At 34.8% G+C, this 19,993-nt stretch overlaps 1 protein-coding gene across 1 annotated transcript in view; it reads left to right on the top strand.

Moving 5' to 3' along the window:
- The window catches only part of sh3gl2b (SH3 domain containing GRB2 like 2b, endophilin A1), a 42,997-nt gene that overhangs the window by 8,471 nt on the left and 14,533 nt on the right, over positions 1 to 19,993 (top strand). Inside the window, exon 2 of the mRNA XM_023280843.3 lies at positions 18,695 to 18,763. Coding sequence (XP_023136611.1) covers positions 18,695 to 18,763 — 69 coding nt within the window. The remainder of the gene's footprint in view (positions 1 to 18,694; positions 18,764 to 19,993) is intronic.

Below are 19,993 nucleotides of genomic sequence, written 5' to 3'. Positions count from 1 at the left end.
TTCGGGGCAAAGCAGAAGAATCTCTCCACTGCGGTTTCACCTTTCACCTTAAAACCAGAGAAAGCTGCAAGATGATGAACGTCACTGTGATCAATATGATCACTAGAATTTGTACCACATTAATATATGTGCTCAGTTTTTAAAAATGACATTATTTGATCAGAATTTCTTAGCAAATTTACTGCTATTGTACAGATTTCCCCTGTTTTGTTGAATTAAATCAGAAGTTTCTTCTTTTTTAACTTTTGAACATTGGTCGTCATTTGACAGAAAAACTATGTATATTAAGGATTGAATTTTTTTTAATTTTCCCTTTTTTTCCATGTTTTGTTTTTTAAAATTACTGATAATATCTAGTAAGATCACAGAAAAAACATATTCATTTCGATGGTCATGGAGAAATTATGTAGTAATTTCTTCTTTTACAATGGTTGAACATAAAATTATGCAAGTTTTGCTGTAAAAGAAACATTTTTATTGGCACAGAATTATTTATTATTTAAATCTGATATTGTGTGTGTTGAGGTTGAAAAAATAGCAAGTCATGTTTCTTCACTGTTATTGTACAAATTTGCCCAGTTTTTTATTTTGAATTAGTGATAATAACAGATAAAATCTAAGAAAATGTATTTGCTTAAATACTGCCTGAAAAAAAAAATTTCTACCAAGTTCTTTTGAAACAATTTTTGAAAACAAAATTACAACTTTTGAAAATAAAATTTTAAAAAAATCCAATTTTCTTACAGATATTAGTTGTTATCTGAAAGGAACATTATGACTATTAAGGATTGAAAAAAGGGTGAATCCTATTTTAAATGTTTTTGATGTTTTTTTTTACAAATTTTACCTGCATTTTTCTTAGTTTGTTGTTTGTTTGTTTTAGTATTTTTTAGTTTTCACTTACATGTTGAATGTGAAAATGAAACAAACAAACAAATAACAGACAGGCCCTAATTGTAAATAATGTCAACCTCAAAACTTTGTATTTTTATTACTATTAGATTTTGTTTTATTTTGTTCTGTAAGTTTAGATGTTGACTTCATAAAAAAGGACAAAATTCTACATAAGTTCAAAACTGGCATCTGTATTTTTTACAAAATAGATATTTTTTGCAATATTTAAAAGTGAATTTTCAGTTTGTACTGTATTTAAATCAGGATTGATAAATTATAACAGATATTGGCCATTAATTGAAAGGAAAATTATCTATAATGATGATTGAAAGAAATGGGGAATAATCTTTTACTATTTACAGATTTTCCATGTTCTGTTGAATTACAGATAATAACTAAAACCACAGAATAAAGTATCAGTTTATAAGTTAGCTGTAAAAAAAAAAAACTTCAAATGACCGGAAAATCTCACTAGTTAACTTCTGCATTATCATTTCTTTGTTAATATGAACAAAGATGAAACTTTTCATTTTCATATTTCAACTCACCTGTAATCAGAGATTATCTGATCTTGACTTCTCCGATATTGATTGTCATTATGCTAATTTGTACAATGAAATACTTGAATGTATCTGAAGGAGATGAGAAAACATGGGAATGTCAGACCACACAAGTCTTTTAGGACATGTGAATACAGGCAGATGTTTCTCACTGGGGGCTCATTTTTCACTGCAGTATAAAATCCTGCACCTCTGTGGAAACCGAACAAACATAGCTAGAAATAGAGAAAACTCAGAAATGTCTGTTTTTTAATGTAAGCACCTGGAACCAACATGTACAACATTTAGATTCACTATAGATATTTAACTATTAACAGTTTTTCACTCTGCTCTGCACATCAGCTGTAGAAAGATATTTCACCATGCTGAAAGTATCCTCCAACAACTTGCTGCTCTGTTTCTATTTTATTTTTTTTTGTGCTGTGGTCACTATTAAAATAGTAAAAATATTTTTTTTTAAAAATTTTTACAGTGTAAGGCATGCCAAATTTTAATTTTTTTGGTGATCCAATGAAATAAAGAAAATATCCTTTTTTTGGATACAGTGTTAACAAAAATATTCATTATTTAATTCATAGTAGCAATAATAATAATTATAATTAACAATTTGCGACTATGAATGGGAAGCACATTTTTTTAGACTAAATATTAACATATTTTATACTGTACATACATTAAAAACACAACATTAAATATAAAAAATTGTATTATATATATATATATTTACTCTAGATGCACAATTTAAAAAGAAGAAAATATCCCTTTTTTCACAAAATAGAGTATTTATTGCATTTATGCATTATTTTACTGATCCACTATGTTTGATTTTCCTCTCTGCTCGGTGGAAGCACAGCCTGCAGTTCAACTGAAAACTCTCTAAATGTTACATTTTTTCTACAGAATCTGGTGCAAAACATTTAGATTTAATGACTCTTTGAATAAAACATTAAGAAAAAAGAGAATATTTGGTGGAATATCAGAATTTTAAGCTTTGATTTGGTTGATTTTCCTACAAGAAATGCATTTCACACAGGGGTATTTCCAAGACCATGATAAAATAGAAAATCTGATGATTCTTTCTGTTTTTACTGCTTCCGTTTCTGGGGTACTTTTGTCGATTTTCTTGAAGACAACATGTCTTTTAAACCTGCTGTGAGTTTTCAAATTCAGAGGATTAAGACTGAAGCTATCAAATGAAGGATTTCTCATTTGTTCATCACATTATCACAAACCTTGAACCACATGTTAGAAAAACTGTCTTTTTTTATAATTTTAACGAGAGAAAGTCTCATTAACAATTTGAGGTTTGACTTAGATCTTTTTAGTTTTCTTTCCTGCACATTTACTTTGCTTGTGGTGCCTTTTGCACATTTTAAAAACAAAGTGAACATACTGCTGAGCCCCGTCAGTCGTTCTCTCCTCCATCTCTTCCATTTACTCAATCCCTCCATCATGTTCTCAACACAAAACACAATTCAGAGTCAGTGTCTATATTAAGGCGGCGCTCTGTGACAGTTTGCTGAGCTCCTTTATTGGTCCATCAATTCTGACCCTGCAGGCCACAAAACGCCTCTCATGGTCTGAAAGAAGTCGAGTGTCGGACGGCCGACCGGTTAAATTCATGTTTAAGACGTGCAGATAGTTTCTGAAATAGATTTCTCATTCTAAAAACGAAGTCAGAATGAATGGCATTTCTGAAATAGAGAAAATGATGTGGAATCAGAAATTCAGAACAGCAACATGGAGGAAATGAAATAAATATGAGACCAGCTGCTAGTATAGTAAATAAAAAATATTTATAATTTCAAATAGGAAAAATAATTTTTGTTTTTTCAGAATCATTTTAATGTTGAGTTGGTTGGTACTTTAATTTCCTGTATTATTATGCATTTTCCCTCTTTTATATTATTCTTATAAATATTTACAACCATTTTTGTTTTGTTTTTGTTTTAAGTTTACAAAATGCATTCATGCAAAAAAAATTTTTAAATTAGAATTTTCTCGCTACATCCAGTATGTTTTATTTTACTCTTTTGTGGTCTCCTCTCTGCTCTGTGGGAACACAGCCTGCAGTTCATCTGAAAACTCTCTGAATTTTTATTATCTAACTGTTGGTTGCAGTAGTCATTCATGTATTTTCAGTTTCAGAGGAGCTCAGAATTTTTTTGTTTTTTTGACAAATCTGGTTAAAACAAATGGTTTATTCTCTGTGATTTTTTTTAAAAGAATGAAATATGAAAAATAAAGTGATTTTGATCAAATATCACAATTTTAAAAGTAATTTTAGCTATTTTTCCTGACTTAACTCAACATCATATATGATACATTCAAGGACTTTTGGAAGTTTTTCTGTTTCTTTGCAGTTTCTGACTCTGATAAACGGTTTAATTATGGTGAATTTTTAAAGAAAAGGAAGGTTTTATGGTTCAGAGGAATGAAAAGCATGTAAAGTTTAGAATTTTCAGTGTTTTGTGGTTGAATTTTGGCCACATGACTTCAATATTTCTGTGATACTGACTTACAATAATAATAATAATAATAATAATAATAATAATAATAATAATAATAATAATAATAATAATAATAATAATAATAATAATAATAATAATAATAATAACAATAATAATAATAACAATAATAATAACAATAATAATAATAATAACCCTGAGCCTGTGGATCTCCTGCAGTTTCCCCCGAGGCTCCAGTCTGCTTTGTAAAAGCTCAGGACTGGACTCATTTTCCAGCCTGTGAATCGTGACTGAAGCAGCTGCAGTCTGCTTCATGTTGGCTTCATGGTCTGAGTACAAATGAACAAAGAAACATTTCAGTGTGAAAATGTCGGAGGTCTGAGACACTTTGAAGCCGCACGCTGCGATTTCATTCATATTTGATGTTTTCATTCAACACAGTTGATCTTTGCTTTTCCTTTTGTCTGAATGAGTGTCTTGATACCGTCTTATTTTTTAGTCTTTTTCTCCTCCACAGTCTGTTATGTATCTGTTCAGTTTAACTGTTTTGTTTTTCACCACAAAATTAAGTTATCAACCCAGTTTCATGAAGTTGCTTCAACTTCAATTTAGTTTGAAATCAATGATGCAGAAATTTGAATTTAAAATACACATAATATGAAGTTAATGTAACTTCACTGTGTCAACACAAGTCGAAAAAGGTTTATATAAATCTAGAATTTAGAATTGCAGAGTCAAAACACCAGATATCAATAAAATGCTTCATGCAGCACCTTCAGCAGATGAATCCAGATTACAACCTGAAAAAGAACTTTTATTAACTGCAGTGTGTTTCTTCTTTTTGGCCTCTGCTGTCTTCTTCTTTATATCAATCTGGAGTGTTTGTACTCGGATAGAGATATGGATCACTGCCACTTGTGGCTCATTGCTTATAGACTTGCTATTGATCAGGCATTGATTGTGCATTAACATGGCTCTCAGAGGAACACCTCAAGGGCTGAAAAGAAATGAAAGGCCTTCTCAGTTTTCCTGCAGTGGTTATGGATGCTATTTGTCCACTCCACTTGCCAGCTAGTTCCATGTAACCAGTTCCAACAAAATGACAAAACGCTGTAGGTCGAGGACGTCGTAAACCGAGGACCCCCTGTACAGTGCCTATAAAAAGATTTCACCCCTCTTGGAAGTTTTCTCTTCATTTACCTCATTCTTCTTCATGAAACTGTTCAAGCTCTGTCAGGTTATGCAGGGATCATGAAGGAAGAGCTCTTTTCAAGTCCAGCCACTAATTCTCAGTTGGATTGAGGTCTTGGCTCTGATTCAGCCTCCAGAATATTCACCTTGCTGTCTTTAAATCATTTCTGTGAAGCTTTGCGTGTTTGCTTCAGCTCATTGTCTTGTTGGAGAACAAATCTTTTCCCAAGTCTCAGTCGTTATCGAGACTCCACCAGAATTTCTCTATACTTTGCTGCATTCATTTTACCCCCTACGTTTACAGTCCAGGACCTGCGGCCGAGAAGCAGCCACGTAATGATGCTGCCACCACCATGCTTCACAGCGGGGATGGTGTAGTTGTGGTGATGTGCAGTTTTGGTGTCTGCTGACCATAGTTTCTAGTCTGAAATTCAAAAAGATAAATTTTGAGACCAAAGAATTTCCTTCCGGTTGACTTCAGAGTCTCCTACATGCCATCTGCTGAACTCTAGTCCAGATTTAATATGAGCTTGTTTTTATCAGTGTCTTTCTCTTCATCACTCACCCATAAAGCTTTGATTGGTTTAGATCAGCCAGCAGTTTTTGTATTTAGAGTCTCTCCCACCTCAGCCCTGTAGCTCGTAACTCCTTCAGGAGTCATAGGTTTCTTGGTGGCCAGCCTCGTACGTAGATTCATATATGTGCCACATTCCTTCTATTTCCTGATGACTGATTCAACTGGACTCTAAGAGATTTTCAGTGACTTTCTTGTATCCATCCCATGACTTCATGTTGTAGTTACATCCAGGAGTACTGATTCACCAGTATCTGGACCTTCCAGATACAGGAGTCTTTATATTACAGTCACTGAGACACATTCACTGCACTCAGATGATCTTCAATACACTAACTGTGACTTCTAGCACCAACTGACCTGTATTGAATCAGGAAAGTCACTTTAAATTGAGTGAATGCTTATGCAATCATTTATTTTATATTTTGAATTAAAATCTGGTTTCAGTTTCACATGAAATAGTTTTTTTAATGTAATTTTTTGTACAAAAGCCAAGTTAAATTGACTATGACTCAATGTTAAAAAGCAATAAAAGGTGTTGAATACTTAGCCGTATTATATAGCCTGACATGTCGTCAAACCATTAATCAGAGGTGGTAGGAGGAGGTGTTAATGTAAACCAGAGGTTTGCATGCAACTGCAGTTACCTCTTCTTCTTCATCTTCTTCTTCTCTTGTGGTTAATAATGCATGAGTGTTGGTGAGGTGTTCTCTGCACTGCAGCTGCTCACATTCTTCCTGCTGGAATCAAACCTCCTGAGAATTAAAATGCATCTGCAGACCTCTGAAACCTGCAGGAATTATAATGCAACACATGAAGCTGTTTACAAACACAGATCCTCCTGTTTCTCTCTTCTACAGTCGTGATCTCTTCTTTGTCTTCTTCCTTCCTCTATGCTGTTGCCTTTTTTCATTCCTTTTCTCATTTTTAATTTTCTCTTATCGTGGTTTATCTCCTGTCCTTTCTGTCTCCCAGTTTCTCCTCCTTGCTTGTGTTTCTTTCTCCTGATCCAATCTTTCCCCGTCTGGATTACAATCACTTTCAGATCAGTCACGTCCACCTGTCTGATCCTGATATCCGTAGAGAGGTTTTAAGATCAGTTTCGTTTTAGATAACATCGGCACAGACACAAACAGAATTCCTTCCCTCCACAGACTCATCTGCTGTGTGATCTTTGTTTCTCTGAGAATCCTCGGTTTGTATCCAAAATTCACTCAGTTTCTCTTTCTCAAAGCTTTGTTGTTTTAAAGAGATTTCTGATGCTTTGTCTCGGTACCTCACTCTGATTCTACCTTCTAGTTGTGGGTGTAAAACACAAGGTTAGATCAGGAACTTTTGGCGGATAACACACAAAGCATTAGCTGAGATACAGATGCTCATGTTCTCAGAACAAAACATAACTCTCAGAAGATGAAACAATTATCTTCCTCTGCTGAGGAAATTGTGCATCCAGTAATATTAGAGTGTTTTCATTTGAACAACTGCAGTAGAAGATCTCTACTCTGTAATACATTACACATAATCATACTGCCACCACCATGCTTCACTTCATGATGCTGCTACCACCATGCTTCACATCATGATGCTGCCACCATCATGATTCACATCATGATGCTGCCACCACCATGCTTCACATCATGATGCTGCCACCACCATGCTTCACATCATGATGCTGCCACCATCATGCTTCACTTCATGATGCTGCCACCATCATGCTTCACATCATGATGCTGCCACCACCATGCTTCACATCATTATGCTGCCACCATCATGCTTCACTTCATGATGCTGCCACCACCATGCTTCACTTCATGATGCTTCCACCACCATGCTTCACGTCATGATGCTGCCACCACCATGCTTCACATCATGATGCTTCCACCACCATGCTTCACTTCATGATGCTGCCACCACCATGCTTCACTTCATGATGCTTCCACCACCATGCTTCACGTCATGATGCTGCCACCACCATGCCTCACATCATGATGCTGCCACCACCATGCTTCACTTCATGATGCTGCCACCACCATGCTTCACATCATGATGCTGCCACCACCATGCTTCACTTCATGATGCTGCCACCACCATGTTTCACATCATGATGCTGCCACCACCATGCTTCACTTCATGATGCTGCCACCACCATGTTTCACATCATGATGCTGCCACCACCATGCTTCACTTCATGATGCTGCCACCACCATGCTTCACATCATGATGCTGCCACCACCATGCTTCACTTCATGATGCTGCCACCACCATGCTTCACATCATGATGCTGCCACCACCATGCTTCACATCATGATGCTACTTTTTTCTGCAGTTTACTAGATATTATAATTAACAAATCAGACAATATCTGTAAAATAACGGGATTGTTTTGTTTAAACATCATTTTCCTAGTGTAAATCACTGAAAAAGGGTGACTCAGTTCCATCTTTACGTTAGCTTTTTTTTAAATATATGTTCTGTTTTTCCTCTCTGCCTCCGTCTCTCTCCTGTTTGTTTCTCTGTTGGTGCCTTCAACTGGTGTTTATCTCCACGTCATAAACTATCAGCAGACATCTGAGTTGTGTCTCCTTCTGTCTGATTTCCTGCAGACCTTTCAGCCAAACCTCCCTCTCAGTCTGCTAATTAAATGACTGCTGCTCTCACATTTTCTCTGTCGAGGGCACGAATCTGAACTCCTCGGCTAAATAAAGCTGGAGGCAGAAGTGGCTGTTTGGGTTTCTGAATCTGACAGCGAAAGCTTGCATAATTTTCTGCATCTCATTATAACAAACCTGCTGCTGTTAAAATCAAAGAACCACGTGACTCCAAGACTAAAACCTGACATTTCATATCATAAATTATAATAATAATCTTTACTGGCTTGAAGCAAAGCACAATACAGGTGATTAATAGTCATAATAAATCGAGTTAAAGCAGCATTTTTTAAAAGCTGCAGCTTTGTTGAGATTAAACAGAGAAATCTACTTTCAACCAGAATAAAGGTCTCCTGCAGGAGGAGAAAGAGAAGCTGCCAGACATGTTAGTAACTCAGGATTTCTGGCTTTTTATTTCTGAAAATGCAAACTGAACTGCAGTTAAGTAGATGTTGCTCAGTAAAGCTTGACAACAACACAGTATCATAGTAAAGCAAGAAGATATAAGCACAATACATCTTTTTTTTCATTATTTACAATTTTGGCCTTTTGTTGCAGTTAACATAAATGAATATTTTACTAGTTATCTGTAATTTAACAAAACTGGGAAAATCTGTAAAATTTTAACAATATTTACCATTTTTCAATCGTTAATTTGCCCCAATTTTCATTCAAATGACTAAAAATATCTGTTAAATAACAAAATTTTGCAGTTTAAGCAGCAAAACACAGTAAAAGAAATGGAAAAAATGTGTAAATAAAACAGTATACTTTTTGTAAAAATACATTTTGATGTGGACATTATTTACAGTTTTGTCAATTTTTTTAAAAATGGGAACATCTGTAAAATAACAGTATTTTTTTTCTTTTTACAGTGCGTTTCCTCATACTATAGAAATCCTTTACAGCAGCATTCAAAGAAAACTTTTAATAATTTAAACCAAAGTTGCTGAAGCACAGAATGCATCAAAGTCGAAATTATGGACTTCAAAGTCTAAATTTTCCTCTTTAAAATGCAGGAAATTGAATACTAACATCACATTCTGATGATTTTAAGGTAATTAAAAAAGCAAAAAACTCTAAACTCACCCAAGATTCTTAAATATTGATGGAAAAATAACATGTTTTTGCCCTGAAACAGGCTTATTTGATAAACAGCCGGAGCTGGCCATCAATTGGGCCTCTTTCAGTCCAAGATGGCGTCTGAGTGTTTCTGGCAGCCGTTCAGACTGATGGATGAACCGACTTCTGGTGCCAAACTCTGATCTTTTTAATCGCCTCACACAAGATAAATGTCAGCAGAGAGCAGCAGGGCTTTATTCAACCTCTGATCTTTAACCTTTAACCTTCTTGTAAATAAGCTTATTGTCCTGCGGGTCTCTGCAGCGGCGACCAGAGAGATAAAATGGGGATGAAATGAGGGGAAACTGATAGAAGAGGTCAGCAGGGAAACACAGCAGAAGAGGTGGGAATCGCAAAAAGTGAAAGTGAACACAGGCAACTGTGGAGGAGGAGAAAGGCAGAACAGATGGGTTTGTTAATGCTTCGGTGGTCTGAAAGGTGGTTTGTTCTACTTTCTGTGTTTCCGTGGGCGAGTTGGTGGGTGTGAAATGACTCGCAAACACCCACGAGTCCATTTTCAATTTCTACGCAAAACTAACTTTTCTGTCTTTGTGGAGATAAAAAAAAAAGTCCAGTCCACTGTGAATAAACATCTTCAGATGTGCTTCGAATTCATAGAGAAGATGCCTTTTGCAAGACAAGAACCTGCCGCAGAAACATCCAATTTTAAGCTTTCATGTGCAGGAATCGTTCACTTTGATGTGTTCAAGTTAAAAACAGAAACTACAGCATCAGCAGCTCCACTTTAAACCATTAAATGTTTTGTTTTTAATACTGCTGTAGAGGAATTCCAGCATGTGGACACATTCACACTAAAAAAAAAATAAAAAAATACAAAAAAACATTTAAAATTAATTTTTTAAAAAAATTATTCACTGATATTTTCATATTTTTTTCTAGTTTGTTGTTGTAGTTTTATATTAAAAAAAGAGGCCAAAACTGTGAACACTGTAAAAATCTAAATAATTTTTATTAATTAGTTAATTTAATTAATAATATTTCATCGATTTTGCTATGCTTCATTGTAAAATGACTCTAATTTACTGTATTTAAATGTATATTAAGGACTGAAAAATGGTAGATAACATTTAAATAGTTATTTTACAGTTTATTTAACATCCACGCCAAAACTCAGCATTTTTTTTTCAATGGTAATTTTATTATATTTGACTAAAACTGCGCTATTTTCATTGTGTTTAATTCAGTGAAAAATATTGTTAATTTAGAAATGTTTGCTTTAAAGAAGAAATTATAAATTAGGGACTGAAAAAAATGGTAAAAAAGCGAATTGGAAAGAAGTGTTAATTGATAAAGAAAACAAAAACACCCAGGACAAATCTTTATTGAATATCAACATCAAAAATATGTTTGTTTGTTTGTTTGTTTGTTTGTTTGTTTTTAAATAATTCTTCTTTATTTTTTAAAATCTTTTTTCACCATTTTCACAGTTTTTGACCATTACAGAGTTCCATTGAAAAAATTTGATTTGGTCAAAATTTCACAAATAATCATGAAAATATTTTTATTCTTTAAGTGGACAAATTAAACCAATTTAAGCAAAATTTTACAAAGAAAAAAAAAGTCAGTGAGCCGGAAGGTTCATGGAGTATACATATTCAACACCTCTGAAGATATGAAAACATCTGATATGATCAGTAAAGAGACAAAACAATGGTTTCCATCATTGGAAGCTCATCTTGTCCCTTTTTTTTTTTGCAGTTTTTGGATGGCAACAAATTAGTTGTGAGGATTTTCACAACACAACTAAGAATTTGAACCCCGTTTGGATGTGCACAGAGCCAGATTACTTAATTTTTCTCAATTTGCCGTTGGGCTGAACACTTAATCAAAATATCCAAATTGCAGGAGCTACAGTTCTCTGATAAATGTAAAAAATGTCATAACAAACCATTTAAATGAAGCGTTGTGTTGCAACATGATGCTTCAGCTTATAAATCAAAGGACAAATAAGAAACAGGAGTTGTAAAATCTTTTAATATTAATAGTGTATAATTAAATTGCATCATTAAGGCTCTGAATGTTTCATCCCCAAACACTAAAACTCTCTTCTGTCCATTTATATACTGACGATGTGTTGAAATCAGGTCAACATAGAGGCAAAAAACATATCAAACGACACAAATCCTCATGCTCTCCTTGATGCTCAGAGGTTCTTCTGACCTGACAGAAACTCAGTGACACAGAAATGTTGTCAGTCTGGATCAGTTTGTGTTTGCAGGAGTTTGTCTGGTGTCGTGTTGTCTGATTTCCTAGCTTTGTATTACTACATCCAGGTGTGTGATCAGCGTCTGAACACTCTGACTTCTGTGTTAGTCACCCACACAGTGAAATATACTGATGTCAAGCTGCTAGAATTAGAGATGACAGCCTGCTCTGGTTTCTTTTAATGGTTGTGTGTGCAGCAATGTTTTTAGTTTTTAGTGGAAAACTTGCATCACAACACAAACAGCATAAGCTCCATAACCAAGTGGCACCGTGCATAAATACTCTGCCACACTGTCGTACACTGTGCATTTATAAAACCCTGTTTGTTGCATATTTTACCTAATTTGCAAAGCAAATTGTGCACTGTAAGCGTTAATGTAGCTGTTTATCCCGAGCATGCCGCTGTGTTTTATGAATCATGTGTTTGTTGCTGCTTTTCAGACTCTGTTATTAACAGTAATGATGACACTCTGCATGTAGTTTTTAAAGGTGTTTTAAATGTATGTTGTCAGAGAGGAAATATGAATGTATAGTTTTACCACTGGTCCTAGTAGCAGTTTTAGCTGCTGTCGTAACCTGTTTCAAAACAGCTTCATTGTCTGAGGATGATGTTTTATTTGCTTTTTCTGGTCTGTTACTGTCACAACATATGAACACAAAACTGACAAGCTGAAATGATAAACTATTTTGCAAACAGATGCTTTTTTTGGACGCCCAACAGTTAGTGAGCAACATTATCAATCATTTTCAGTCGTGTTTGTCTCCAACTAATGAATCTAAGCCCATTTTTAGCTCTAATTTTGGTCTCCACCACATCCTGAGAGAAACATTTCAGAAATATCCTGAAATAATGCTTTAATTCCATGTTTAGTTGTAGTTATGTGAATTGTGATGCATTTCCTACAGATAAAACAAACAGTATTTTTACTGAAAACAGAGGTTTTGACAGCAGCTCTATTTTTGCAAGCTTTTTCCGGCCACATAGGGGCAGCATAAACAAGGTACGAGCACAACGTAAAGCATATATGATGAATTATTTTGCGAATAGATGCATATTTAAACATCCAACAGCAAGCGAGCAACAGTATCAATTATTTGGAATCATGTTTGTGTGCACCCGATGAATCTAAACCCAATTTACAGTCACTTTTAGCTCTATTTTTGGTCTCCACTACCCCCTGAGAGAAATCTCTTAGAAATATCCTGAGATGATGTTTTAATGATGTGTTTGATTGTAGTTTAACTATATGTGAATTGTGAAGGAATTTCAACCGATAAAAGAAATAAAAAAAAATAAAGATTTTCATAGATGATATATTGTTACTTGCTTTTTCTGGCAAGTTTGGACTAGCAAAAACAAGTCTGGCACAAAACTGACATATAATTTCCTTTCAAGCTGACATGACAAACTATCTTGCGAACAGATGCTTCTTTCACCATCCAGCAGTGAGCAACAGGATAAATCATTTGGAGTCATGTTTGTGTCCACCCAATGAATCTAAGACCAATTTTCTGTCACTTTTGGCTCCATTTTTGGTCTCTACCACCTCCTAAAAGAAACATCAGCCTCCTTAGCAGCTAAATGTTCCACCTTGTTCCCCATTTATTCTCTTCCTGCTGTTTGCTGCTGAGCAGGTGGAGTGCAGAATCTTTTAAAAGCTTTTCTCTGAAAGCAGCTGCTGGCTGCAGCTGAAACAACAGCATGAGATCTGTGACACGGAGCCAAAACAGTGGAGTTGTTGCCAGACAGATAAATGATTCAATTAATGTCACAATAAATCTCTGCAAAGCCGAGAGGAGCTGCAGATTTAACCTGTTCTTATTCTTATTTCATGCACCTCTATTCTACTCTGTGTTGCTTAGTCGTTATATTTTCATCAATAAATGATATCAGTCAGTGCAGAATTAAATATTTTAACCAGGAGCAATTTTTGCCAAACTACATGTAGAACATCTAGCTGCCAAATTCAAACATTAAGCTGAGATCCTACAATATTATTTAATATATGGATTTACCAGATGAATTAAAATGTTAACATTAAGATGCTACAATGTTATGTAATATAGACTGACTAATTGAAATAATATCGTTGAAACCATATAATAATAAATGAAATGCAAAGTTTTGTATCTAAGTTAAATTGTACAGTTGAAACTCTATATTATTTTATAAAATACAAAATCACCTGATTAATTCAAATATTCTGTTTAAGACTCTACACTCTTATTTCTCATGCCTTCAGACATTACAATGGTATGTTCCATGCAAATGTACCTAACTAACCCAACAATATTAAGTATTATCCAAACTGACATCTAAAATTTAATTAGTGAAGTTTATGAAATATTATATGTTATAGAAATTTTGCCTGACTAATTTGCAACAATATTGAGGTTAAGACCTGATAATAGTATCATATAATTGTTGGGTCTTGACCTTAATATTTAAATTTGGCACACAAATTTGCAAAATATGTTATAAACATTTGTGTGCCAAATTTAAATATTACAATTACCAGCCTATTTATATTGAACACAATGTACCTGAATGATTTAAATAATGAGGCTAAGGCTCTACAATATTATATATTGAACAGATTTACTTGATAAATTCACCGTTCAGACCCAACAATATTGTAACATTTTTGGGTCTTCACACGAATAGTTAAATTTGCCACATTAATTTGGAAAACTTAATATACAAATTTATGTGCCAAATAAAAAATTTACACTTCAGACCCGACAATATTATAATATTGTAAAAAATTTACCAGAATTAATTTGAAAAATACAATTCAGATGCTACAGTATTGTATATATATTGTATATATATACTAATTTGTTGTTAACACTAAATAAAATTTAACAGCAACCTGACATATTAAACTCACTAATAGAACATCTATTTTTCAACATTACTACATCCTGTATAGAAACCATTAATAGTGATTTAGCAGACAGTCTGATGACATTGCACTTGCTAACATGACTGTAAGCTCAACAATAAACGCCAAATATCACATTTTTAAATGTTTTTTATTCATTAGCAAAGTAAAGTTGACTTCTATGTCACCTTTCCAGATGAGGCTTCTGGAAGCTTTTCACAACACAAGAGAAAAAATAAACACCAACGAGCTGCAGAAGCAGGTGAAACAGAAATAAACAGAAATAAAGAGGAGACAGTGGAGACAGAGTTATGTAACAGAGTGTCGGTACACCAGGCTCATCCTCATGTGTCTGTTTGGTTCTTGGTAACATGAGAGGATGCAGCTGGATCCCTGTCTCCATGGCAACTGCATCTTCCTCCTCATCCGTCCGTCGCTCTCGCTGTCTGTCCCGCATTGTTTTTACATTTCATCATTACATCATTATCATCACGATGGATAACATCTCGCAGACACACATCGTCGCTCTGCGTGATCGAAGCGTTTCCGCGGCAACACACATGCAGGTGCTCAGGTGTGTGAGCGGTTACATAAACACACACATGTTTACCTTTACGTCTGCATGGTTTGTTGGTCTGATGAGGAGAACGCCTGATATCTGCTTTAACACAACGCACACGTATTTTTAGCTGCTCAATCCACTGGCTGCATGTCTTTTTGGTTTCAGTGTTTTGCAAAGTGAGTTTCTATGAGAACAGTGCTGGAAAAAATAATACTACTTAATTATCAGCAAAATTTACTTACATTATTATATTTCACATTATTAGACACCTAATAGAGGTGCATCACTGAGATTTTATTATTGCTACTTAACATACATTAAACTCCAAAAACTCACAAGATCATTCTGAGATTAATCTGCCTTCAACTCCTTACAATTTGCATTTTTTGTGAATAATTGGACATTTTGTTGTCTCACGCGTTTAAATAAATGAGCCAAGTGAGAAGTTTAGATTGGGAAATGTCTGTTTGCTGGAGCAGCTACCAGCTCAAAAACAGCCAAAACATGACAAATAAAATGACAATACGCTAATAAAAGCATGGCAACTACTGGTTTAGTAATTTTAAAATAGTTTTTTTTTTTTTTTTTTTTTAAAGCTAATTACGTAAAATAATTGTAACTGTTACTTATATGTAGCTAAGCATGTCTGGACTGATCACATCACTTTTGAGGTTATAAATTTTCGGACATAGCTATGCCCAGTGCGTCAGAAATGTGAAAAAAATATTTAATTGCATCTTTGCTGGGCTAATGTCATTAAATGTCGCATAAATCTTTGTCATGGTACCCCTTTACTAGCTAAAATCCCACAATGCTCTTGGCAAACAGTGAGCCCTCTGGTCAGCATTTAACAGTAAGACGCTCCATCTGGTGGTGCAACCAGGTACTGCAGCTAATACTTGAAATGTGTATTATCCAAGAAAATGGATACTTAAACATAAATGACTCAGGTCAGATTGGATGCAAAAAACCATGTTTGCATACATTTCTTCTTTTTTTTTTTAAAAGTAAAAGAAAGTTTATCACACTGTAAAAAACAAATGTTTTTAACTGTCTAATTTATTTGAACAATGTACTGTTCTACTTGTTAAATTACTGATAATATATATTAAAATACAGTAGGGGGGAAGTATTATTTTACATGTTAACTGTAAGATAACACTAAAAACAAGAAGGAAAAAGATCGAGAAAAAAATGGCAAAAACTTTAAAAATATGTATTGCCATTTTACAGATATTTGCCATTCTTTGAAAGAAAATTTTTTTTTAAAAGGACATAAATCGTAACAATTTTTTCGAACCTTTATTTTAAATTTTCCTTGTTATTAGAAAATCATAGAAAAAAGGTACTAATATTCATGTTGACTGTAAAAATGTAAAAATAAATAAAAAAAAAAACCAAAAAAACCAAATCGGCCAAAACTGTAAATAATGTCCACATCAAAAATCTATATTTTTAAAATGGCAATTTCTTCTTTTACAATGTGTGATCTGTATTTAAATCAGCTCAAAGTATAATTTCACAGGTGTTTGCTGATACTTTTATTGTTTTTACTGCTTTTGAACATTACAGTATTTTTACAGATTTGTTTTTTACAGTGCAGTCAGGTGCTGTCTTTGTCTATGTCTTACTGTTATTATCATGATCTAATATGTTTGGTGTTAATAAGAGTTGCAGCGACAGCAGTGCATCTGGTTAATTATTCATGCACCTGCAGCTTTACTGTATGAATCTGAATGTATGTGAGTGCTGTCACTTTGCGTAGCCTTTATGAGTTTGTTTACTGGTGTGCGCTGCATGAGTAAGTGTGTGTGTGCACCAGTGTTGCGTGGGCGGCTGATGTGAGTCACGATTGTGGAAAATCCCACTCTGCCCCTCCTCCTGCTCCTCCTTCATCCTCCTTTAATGCACCCAGAGGCGATTAGAAAGCGAAGGGTGTCACTCTGCGGCACAACAAAGATCTTCATCAGAAAGACAGGATCTGAATGAAGGTTGTCAGACTGATGCCACAGGATTTACTGAGTCAGCTTGTCGGCTGTGAACACTTCATGTGGAACATGTGTACAAGCCAAGAGCTGACGGAGGACGCCTCTCTAACCTTTGAGTTTAACAAAGCATCGTGCGAGATTAATTATTGATTCGTTTCAAATTGAAAATCCAGTCTGGACACCTGAAAAAGACACAAAGACTACAAGAGACAAATCCTGAAATTTGAAAGTTGTTGCCACTCTGTTGTGTACAAGCTGAAAAACATCTGAAACATGACAAATAAAACCACGACGCTACGTTTAATAAAAATGTGTAGCAACCACTGATTTAATCCTGTAATACTAAAACAACCAGAGGAGGTGGGCACTTCCTTGTTGGAAAGCAGAGGATTCTGGGAGTTTAGCTAGTAAAGGGGCACCATGACAGAGTTGGTAACAGTTTTGTGTCGGTTGTTTGTGTCTAATTTTGGTTGTTTTACTCTTCTTTGGGGTTTTTTTAGGCTATTTTGTGTCTCTTTATTGTCATTTAGTGTCCCTTTGGGGTCGCTTTTTGTCCTTTAGTGGTTATTTTATGTCTCTTTATTGTCATTGTATCTGTTCATGGTGATGTTTTGGTCATTTTCTGTCTCCTTGTGGTCACCTTGCATTTCTTTGGGGGTAGTTATGTGTCTATGTGGTCATTGTATCTGTCTCTACGGCAATTTTGACCATTTTGTCTCCCTTTATGGTTATTTTGTGTCTCTTTGCAGTTGTTTAGCGTCTCTGTGCGGTCATTTAGTGTCTCTTTATGGTTATTTTGTGTCTTTTTATGAGTGTTTAATGTCTCTTCATGGCCATTTTGTGTCTCTTTGTGATAATTTTGTCATTTCAAAATTACCCATGTCAGAAACACGGCTACCAAGGGACACATAAATCTACCTGAACGTTCTTTGAGAAGCTCTGCAGAGGTCTTACATGTATTATGTATGTATGTCTATAAAAAGGCAACCAGAGGAAAACCTTAGCTTTGCATTAGTAACATACTTGTTAGTGGATGAAAAAACTGAGCTGAACCTTTAACATTAGTGTTCGCTGAGATGTCTAATGAGGTGAAGGCTCAGACATTCTGCTGGCCATAAACTGTTAATTAAAGGATTGCAGTAAAAACTGAGAAATAAATACAGTTCGAGGATTCAAACTGCTCATTTTGTGCCTTCAGAGGCCAAGATACAGATGGTAAAGGTGAAATTGAGTCACTTTCTGTGTCTTGATGGCTGCACTGAACATTTGAAGGTTAACAGGAAGTTTAACTGCCGTGATCAGTCGTTTAGTATTTGTCATTTTACTCTCCTGACTTTCTGCTCTACAGCTTTTTCCCTGCATAAATGATCTGATAATCCTTTTAGTTCTTTTCCCGTCTTCTTCTTCAACAGCTCCTCTCCTCTTTGTTTTGCTTTCAAAGAAGAGACTCACAGTTTTCTCTGCTTTTTCGACTTTGAACAGAATCTTTCTTCTTTCAGGCCGCAAGATATTAAAGTGTCAGAGATTTTAAAAATCTTAACCTATCCTCTTTTTCTCTTTGGATTTCTCATTACAGAAAGTCAGTGAGAAGGTTGGAGGGGCAGAAGGAACCAAACTAGACGATGACTTCAAAGAAATGGAAAAGGTAATGATTGATTTGTCTGTTATTTATACAAAACACCACAAACACTCCACCGTCACTGTTACAATACATATCATGAAATCAATATTCTCCTGCATCAGAACAAAAAAATCTAATTTTCTGTGCTAAATCATATTTAATCCTCTTTCTTGATCTGTGTGATTTGGTTACACTTCATTACATGAGTGATTTTAATCTAATTATTACTATTGTGTTGAAATGCACATCAAATTGAAAAAAGCCTCATACATTGTTACATGTCCACATAAAGACAACAAAGAAGCAGCTTGTACCTTTGCACATATAATAAAAACATATAGTCCCCTATGAACACCAGTTCCAGTTTCCTAACAATGAGTCACATCTGAATTTTGTCAAAATAGCAAAACTAGAACCTTGTCATCCCATACTTGCTGTACATCAAATTCTACTGATGTTAGAGGCTTCAAAAGTTGGTGAAATGTTGATTAAAGACTTTGTTTTTAGCCCTAAATATGGATAAATCCATACATATACACTTATAGGAACTTTATTTGGCTACAATACCTCCTTTATGTGAAAGTTTTGCAGTTTTATCCATTTTAAGGGCTAGTCATTAGAAATGTGTCCTCTGCTGGAGCCATTCAGTCATTTAGATTTGTTGGAAGCTGTTCTGTCCTCACCAGATTTCATAGCTGTGGGAGTTACATTCATGCAGATACTCAATCCTTAAACTGGCTTCTCAGGTAAGATGTTTTTTAAAGGATAAAAATACAAAAAGGTCTGAAAACATACAAAATGCTCAAAATCCAGCCAAAATATTTACCAGAACTGAGTTTTGGATGCAGATAACAAACAAGAAAAGCACTCAGAGAACGCAGTATTCCACCAAGGCTGCTCAGTCTTTGTATCATTTAAAACAACTAAAAGCTTGTAAAAATTTGTAGCGGAAACCACAGCACCATAGAATGTAGCAATTTATTCTAGATGTACCCACAAACAAAATGACCTTGCGCTGAGCACAGGCGTGTGTTATGCATGTGTACGTTATGTACGGAAACTTAATCACATGATCTAAATATGTAGCGGGCGGCGAGAATTGATGGGACTCGGAAACACCCCCACAATTTAATCAATTGTTCCTTGTATCATGTCCATGGGATAAGTTCTAATAAGTCTGCAGCAGTAGATTTGTAGTAGGATCACAATCATGTGATCATCAGCAGGCAGCTGACGTAGTATTCACTTGTTGTC

This window comes from Amphiprion ocellaris, chromosome 23 (genome assembly GCF_022539595.1).
Source record: "Amphiprion ocellaris isolate individual 3 ecotype Okinawa chromosome 23, ASM2253959v1, whole genome shotgun sequence".
Taxonomy (NCBI): domain Eukaryota; kingdom Metazoa; phylum Chordata; class Actinopteri; family Pomacentridae; genus Amphiprion; species Amphiprion ocellaris.
Note: the sequence above shows the minus strand (reverse complement) of the source record. Positions and strands in the feature narration are given on the sequence as shown.